This window comes from Aphanomyces astaci (genome assembly GCF_000520075.1).
Source record: "Aphanomyces astaci strain APO3 unplaced genomic scaffold supercont1.6, whole genome shotgun sequence".
Taxonomy (NCBI): domain Eukaryota; phylum Oomycota; class Saprolegniomycetes; order Saprolegniales; family Verrucalvaceae; genus Aphanomyces; species Aphanomyces astaci.
This window is the reverse complement of record NW_009798269.1, coordinates 1,316,619-1,323,988: the sequence shown is the minus strand read 5'-3', so window position 1 is coordinate 1,323,988 and position 7,370 is coordinate 1,316,619. Positions and strand designations below refer to the sequence as shown.

General features: G+C 46.9%; 3 protein-coding genes across 4 annotated transcripts; 1 reads left to right on the top strand and 2 right to left on the bottom strand.

The window, feature by feature from the left end:
• Positions 1 to 405: 405 nt before the first annotated feature.
• On the bottom strand, positions 406 to 1,113 carry H257_03824 (hypothetical protein). Its single transcript, XM_009828090.1, has one exon. The coding sequence runs from the start codon at positions 1,091 to 1,093 to the stop codon at positions 443 to 445; it is 651 nt and encodes a 216-aa protein (XP_009826392.1). The 5' UTR covers positions 1,094 to 1,113; the 3' UTR covers positions 406 to 442.
• Positions 1,114 to 4,171: 3,058 nt separating this feature from the next.
• H257_03823 (hypothetical protein) lies at positions 4,172 to 4,620 on the bottom strand. Its single transcript, XM_009828089.1, has one exon. The coding sequence runs from the start codon at positions 4,487 to 4,489 to the stop codon at positions 4,178 to 4,180; it is 312 nt and encodes a 103-aa protein (XP_009826391.1). The 5' UTR covers positions 4,490 to 4,620; the 3' UTR covers positions 4,172 to 4,177.
• A 347-nt stretch (positions 4,621 to 4,967) lies between these two features.
• On the top strand, positions 4,968 to 6,626 carry H257_03822. Of its 2 annotated transcripts, XM_009828087.1 has the most exons (7): positions 4,968 to 5,549; positions 5,596 to 5,661; positions 5,716 to 5,922; positions 6,009 to 6,086; positions 6,127 to 6,213; positions 6,259 to 6,333; positions 6,403 to 6,626. In XM_009828087.1, exons 1-7 carry the CDS (start codon positions 4,998 to 5,000, stop codon positions 6,541 to 6,543), a joined length of 1,206 nt encoding a protein of 401 aa, XP_009826389.1. In that variant the 5' UTR covers positions 4,968 to 4,997; the 3' UTR covers positions 6,544 to 6,626. The 2 variants fall into 2 exon arrangements, with proteins under 2 accessions (XP_009826389.1, XP_009826390.1); XM_009828088.1 differs by having other exon boundaries at positions 6,259 to 6,626.
• The last annotated feature ends 744 nt before the right edge of the window (positions 6,627 to 7,370 follow it).

Genomic DNA, 7,370 nt, shown 5'->3' with positions numbered 1-7,370 from the left:
ATCTTCGAATTTCCCATTTACTTTGCATGACCTTTCAACCTCGTACATACACCATTCGGATTGGTCCACAATTCATCACTTCGAACTATTGACCAATCATGTTTTCGTACAGAAGCAGTTGATTGGAGGCAAATCGAGAATAATTTAGCTAATCAGATCACGTTATGTCGTTGAGCTTATGACCAATCAAAACTGACTTTTTTCCGCATTAGACAAAAAGTTGTGTAGGCAAGCTGATGAAATTGCCTTACAGGGGGCAGATTGGGCAAAGTCATATTCAGCGACCAGGGCTGTAATCCACTCGGAGGTTTCATATAAAAGGCTCTGGTCTTATAGTTCAGTTTTGCTACAGGTACTATACGTATAGTATGTATAGTATGGGTTGAAATAATTTACATTCCGTGCTCCCGTACAAAAGTTAGTTTTATATATTGTTGACATATTACGTTGCCGACCTCAAGTGGCGACGTTGCTTCTCTTGAAGCAATTGATCGCGCTCGTGGTCGTAATATTCCTGTCGCGACTTGATATCCGAGTTTTGAGGCAGATCGTGGATGGAAACTGTCAGGTTGTACTGGGAAGTTCCGGGTCCGTAGCCAAAGACCCCAATGTACAGCGCCATGTGCTTGGCGTCGCGGGGGAATTCTGGCAGATACGTCGGCAGCGCAACGTGGTCGTTTCCAGGATGTTGCGCAATCCACGAAGACTGCCCTCGTCGAGGAACTGGGTTGTCTGTGGCCAGGTACATGTTGGCATCGCCACTGATGGATGTCAGGTTCACATGCACGATGTGTTCGTGTTCGTGCCGTGCAATACACACTTGGTAAAACATGTACTCGTCTTCCAACACGGTGTTGTTAAATGCCATGTGAGGCAGTAGTCGAGAGCCGCCTCCGACCACGGTCTGGGAAATCGATTGCGCTTCCAGTGCAATCGACGAGTCCGCCATCAAGACAAATTCATCAAATCCTTTGCACCAGTTGGCCACCTCGGGGTCATTGGCGATGGCGGTATTACTAACCGAGGGAAGGCTCCATGATGTACCCGGAAGAAGGCCTAGCACGGCGAGACTTGGCCACATCAGTCGTCGCATCGATTATGGAGGCATAAATCACCGACGCGTTTTGATTGGCTGTTAGAGCAAAGAACAACTCTCAAACCCATAGTATCCAAGGTTGGTATTAATATTCAATGCTGTCCCGTAAGTCTTAATTATTAATATTAATGGGGAGATTTCGGAGACGAGTACTATTTTAATAGTACTATTCCGAAAAACTCTTAAATCAAATCCGGATAATGGTTAAGGCTGAACATATACGTATATACAGGTATTCTCAACGTTCAGGGACTTGTGTACTGTGGTAGTAGTGTCACCTTCAAGCTGTGAAGCCACGTATGCTCAACTCGCCACCGAATGGTGTACGCGCATTTAAGGTTAGGGTAATACCATACCACCTCACTCTGCTGGTTTGTACTACTACAGTACTACAACTGTACAGTACTACTGTACCCAGTACCTGTATAGCATGTATCCGGATTATATATTTAGTTCAGTCGTTCGATAAAAACTCGCAACCTATACTGTACTGTATTTGTACTCGGAGTAAATATCAAAACTTTTCGGGGGTTGTTTGTTGATTCGACTTCGCATTCATTTATGTTATTGGCACCACCACATCCCAATTGTACGAAAGGAAAAGTTCTGATACACGACCTTGCGCAAAAGTACAGTAAGCATATATCGGTGGATCGAGCAGGAGATACAGTATGGCGGCTAAAGCCTTTGCAGTGGAAAGATATGGCGCCTGCAACCTGAATTGCAACGTTCGACAGTTTCTCGTCGCGGGACAACGACGACAGAACGACAGTTAAATAGTATGGAGTTTCCAGTCGCGGAAATGGAACGTATCATTGCAGATTGTTTGATTCGATGGAACGTTTAAAAGTCATGGAATAATGAATAAACATCCAGCGACCATGACTACAATACGTAACGGCGTAATCGCATGCACCTTATAGAGCTGCGTTGTTGGGCCACCAAAGTACTGACTGTGAGTTCGCGCAAGGCTGCAAAGGACAAAAGAAAGAATGATATTGTAAGTGCCTTCGCGGCTTGGTTTTAAATATGACTGCGACTTGACAAGTTTTCGTTTACGACAGGAAATACTGGAGTAGTGCAATATCCTGCTCCTCCAGAATCGCATCCTCCGGGGGCGACGACGAAAATGTGCATGAGGCAAACACTTGATCGTCGGGGCCATTGGGGCTTTGACACCAAGTGTGAATGGGTTGGGGCGGCATGTGAAGGTCTACGGGGTCGCGCTCGTTACTCGTGTTGGGCCTTCCCAGCATGACCATGGGTTTATTATGTTGGATTGGAGGTGCCGTCGCGAGTTGACAATTGGGCATCGTGTGTTATCGGCGGGGAAAGTGTGAAAATGGCGATAGTCAGCGTCAACCTCGCGCCCCTCCTCAACATCGATGGGCCGTCGCTGGGTAACCTTAACGTAACTGTACCCGCTAAAACATGAAACAGTGGTCCTTCTTGATTTTGATTCTGATTTTCTGGCAATGTGGTAGAACCACCAACACATTCGAGTATATATATGTTCCGTAACCGTGAATAACAACGGGCTGCTGGAACGAACGGCTGCGACAATCGCGCTCTCCCACCATCGAGGTTGAAGTCGTGTGCAACGCACGAATAAAGTCAAGTCACACGGGTGCTTTACGTAGAAAGACGCAGGGGCGCGGGGGGATAGATGCAGCGCTTCCAAGTCACTGTTCTGATCCCAACAAAGGGGGAGTATAATCAACTGCACACTGAAGTATACCGGTAACGTTATTGAAAATGGATCCGCTGTGGAGTTCGAATTCAGGTTTTACACAGCCATCTCCACGATCATCGTACCTTCGAGACAGATCCATTGAATCTGATCGATGTTCCTCCGACAAAACTTTTGTTCGGTGCGACGTTCTGCAAACTCAAACTTGTCCATGAAGGGCGTGGACATCACATCCCTGTGAAAATAGTACCACATTTACCGGAATGACTACCAGATTCAAAGGTTCGCGCCTGTTCTCCCACGTTGTTGCGTTTGTTCGAAGACCTCGAACTTCCGAATCGAAGTTCCACGAAACTGTCGTACCCGCCACTTCAACCTCAACCTCGTGCCAACAAATTCCTGCCATCCATATTTGTGCACTTTGACACAGTTTGAGGTTCGACTTAATTTTAGCGCCCAACCCTGCAGAAAGTTGCCTCCGTAGAATGTTGAAGTTAAGGCGAACGGTGAGCTAAATACACTCCTGGAAAGTCGTGGTAGCCAAGCCTATGGTGGGTACTTACTGTAGCAGCCATGATAGAGGGCGTCAAATCAGCAACAGGCATGTTGTGCGTACAGTATCTTTGCAGTGCATCTTTTTTTGCAGCACGAACAAAGCGCAAGTGTGGTTGTGCCCAGCGAGATTTGATTACAGTACTGTACTGTACTCGTCCGTCGTTCACCATACCGACGGACGATGTATAGGACTATTGACCAACGTTGTCGAATATGTAGGTTGCGTATCGCAGGTAATTGTTTAGAAGAACAAAAATCACGTTTTGGATGTCCAAAAGAACGATTCAGTAGAATTGAGGGCAAGCCTGGCCACACGTACACTCGATGGAGAATGCAGGTCGTGCAAGTTGAAGTAGTGCCCGTCGAATTCGAAGAGAAACCGCCACTTTAACCAAGTTTGAAGTGAAATGTCGCCTCAATCCTACACCTAGAACTTGACAACCCACCAACCACTACTCAACCATGCGTCAATAAGCGTGAGCTTCAGGGACAACGTTTGACCTCTTGTACCGATTATTGTCACTAGGGAGATTGAAGTGCAAAACAACGCTAACGTTATATATTGGTTGCAACAACGCCCATCGCCTTATATATATATATATCCATGCAGCTCCTTTGCAACTATCTCTGAATCGATCGGGAAGCAGGATGAGAACTTGCCTGAAGGTACTATATTGGGCAAGATAGGACGTCTGTCCACAACATTTGAGAGCGTGCAAACCACGAAGTTCAAATACTTCGACCAACCAAATGATGACGCAATGGTGTTTTATTCCCACGTGGTGAGGACGTTTCGAATCTCCAACGGTTCTTCGACCAAAGATGGAGAACTCGGATCAGATACTGTAGGTGTTCAACCGAATGATTGCGAGTTCCTGGACAACGACGACGACCGCGGCATTCTTCATTTCCATATCAATCTCGACAACAACATGAACAACCAAGTCGCGTTGCCAGCACTGCCCGAAGGCACGTTCTCGGTCACGTCCAACCTTGGCAAGCGGATCCTTATTGACATCGTTCAGTGCAATGACGCAGATGCCTTGCCCCACCCCGCCAAGAAACTCAAGGTCGCCGAGCCAGAACTCGATGAATGGGACAGTCCTCGAGATGTGTCGGAAGTGGACGTGTTTTATCCGCTGCCGCATCGTGTGGGCGACACAACAGCAGTGTGCATGGACGACGACGCGCGACTTCTCGAGTACTTCCTCTCATAGCCAGCAATTCGGTCGACCTTGTACAATCGCCTATTTAACATCTAACTATTTTGATTTCGCAATTCCCACTGCTGCTCCCCCACACCGCAACGAGTCGTGGGTAGTTTACTTAATGGCGGTTCCGGTGAGTGAGTATTTCAGGTTGTAAGCCAACTTTCAGCATGACTAGTGTAGCTGGTTCAAGTGTAGCTAATTACTGTCCGTACAGTAATTAGCTACACTTGAACCAGCTACACTAGTCATAGCCTGAATGACTTCATTAATAATGTGATACAGTTATTAATATTAACGCTAACAGTAAAACACCTCTTGCATTCGGATACACGAGTCATTATCCGGATGTGGTTTAAATATTCGTGTCGTTATCCGGACTCTGTCCAAATATTTGTGTCATTATCCGGATGTTGTCGAAATATTCGTGCGCCCACCGCTGGCGAAGATGTCAACGACAGCAGTCAAGTTCGCGGTAGCCGCGATCTGTGTGACTGGCCTTGTATTCCTTCGGAAAAGGAAACTGCAACGACTACATGCTCGTATCATCTACCACCGGGACAAGGACCTTGGCTCTCGTTTTGGCATGGACGTCGGCGGAACGCTGGGCAAGTTGGTGTACTTTGAGCGCGAAGGCGACAGCAGCAATGTCATCCCAGACTTGGGCGACGTGCATTCGTACTTGGTCGACACGGAATACTATGGCAAGAGTGTCCAACGCGACGGAGGGATGATGCTGCATGTGCCAGGGGGCGGTCGCATCCACTTTTTGCGGTTTGAGACCGACAAGGTCGAGTTCGTGGTGGAATTCGTGCTCCATCGTTGCTTCCACCGCGACATCCGCACCATGGCGTGCACGGGAGGCGGCGCGTTCAAGTTCAGCAAGCTCTTTGAAGACCACTTGGGCATTGCGCTGCAAAAGTGCGACGAACTTGAGGCTCTCATTCGTGGCATGGTGTTCGTGATGCGACATGTACCGGACGAATGCTATACGTTCAAGGTGGGACAGTCCAATGAAATATTCTCAGGTTGTGATGTTCACGTAGAACGTGGCCTTGCACAGCCAAGGCATGGGTGAAGCCACCAAGCAAATCATGTCCACGCCCCAAAGTGTATGTGTGCAAAGTGCCGCTTCCTGTCGCATTTACCATGCCGTTGTTGTGTAGGAATTGTACCCGTTCTTGTTGGTGAACATTGGGTCTGGCGTGAGCATTCTCAAAGTGACCAGTGAAACCGAGTACCACCGCGTGTCTGGCACGAGTTTGGGGGGCGGCACGTTCCTCGGGCTATGCAAGTTGCTGTCCAAGTACAAAAGTTTTGACGAAGCGCTAGATGGCAGTATGCAGGGCAATTCCCAGAGCGTCGACATGAGCGTATGATGCGTACTGTATATCGATCGTTCCTCTTGTTGGAATATATATAGGTATGCACATTTATCTTTATTTTGATCGACTTGTAGGTTGGTGACATTTACGGCGGCAATTATACGCAATTCAACCTCTCCGCGAGTACTTTGGCCAGCAGTTTTGGAAAAATGGTACCGAAACCCTGGGTGTAATGTACCTAACTCGTTCCAGGGAACCAAATATGAGCCGAAACACGGACTTCGAGACGAAGATGTCGCGCGCTCCCTCTTGATCATGATCACCACAAACATTGGCCAAGTACGCAACTATCCCCATTCACAACCGTGTTCATGTGTGATACAGGTGGCGTATTTGAGTGCGCTGCGATCGCAAACCCAGCGCATCTACTTTTGCGGCAACTTTTTGCGTCAAAACGAGGTCCACGTTGTAGTAGTAGTTGCTGTGTAGTTATTTAGGGAGTGGGGACTGACGGTTATATTGGTCTAGATTGCATCACGGCAACTTGCATACGCCATCGACTACTGGTCCAAGTCCAAGATGCAAGCTCAATTCTTCCATCACGAAGGCTTCTTTGGGGCACTTGGGGCGCTCTTGACCCATCACAAGGAGCTCCACATCGAGCTGTAATTCAGCACAATTACTCTGTGAAATACCGTGTTCTAACGATTCAGTCTAATAATGTAGTGGCTTGTAACATTTTTTGGTGAAGGTGCACTGCTATTATTAATACTGTACACGTCACCTATTAATATAAACTACTGTACCAACTTTTCATAAACATTACCGTATACTCCGGAGTAGTGTTATATGTATTGCGACAGGTGATCAGCCGACACTCGTTCTCTGTTAATCCACAAATTTGAAGTAAACATGTTCACAAGTAAATACGTAGTATCAGTTATTACAGGAGTCGCAATAGATTAATCCGTCGCAATACATATACACTATACGGTAACCAGAAAAAGCAAGGTGAAATAGGCAATTTTGTATGGAGCGCAAGGTGAACCACCTTGCGAATTCCATAAATAATTCTGAAATTGTATAGTTTCAATTAAATATATCTTCAAGTTTGTACTACGGTAGTATTGATGATTTTTATTTTTCATGTGTGTGTCTCTTTTTGGAATTCGCAAGGCAGGTCACCTTGCGAATTCAAAATTGTCCAATTTTGTCCAATGAGATGCGGTGAAATCACGAAAATCGCTGCGTAGATTCATCACGCCCTGTTGCGATATATTGCTGTGATGGCTGTTGATGCAAGGAGCCTTGAGATAATCGTAGGCTGTGTATGAGAGCAAGATAATGTGATGTGGTATTCAGGACTCGGTCAATTTTAACAGATCTCATTTCACCACGTGCCTACTAACCCAATGAAATTGGTCATCCCACATTCCACCATCCAGCCCGTGTCGGTGCTGTACACCTCCCTGCCGGTGTGATCACGTGGTTGCGCG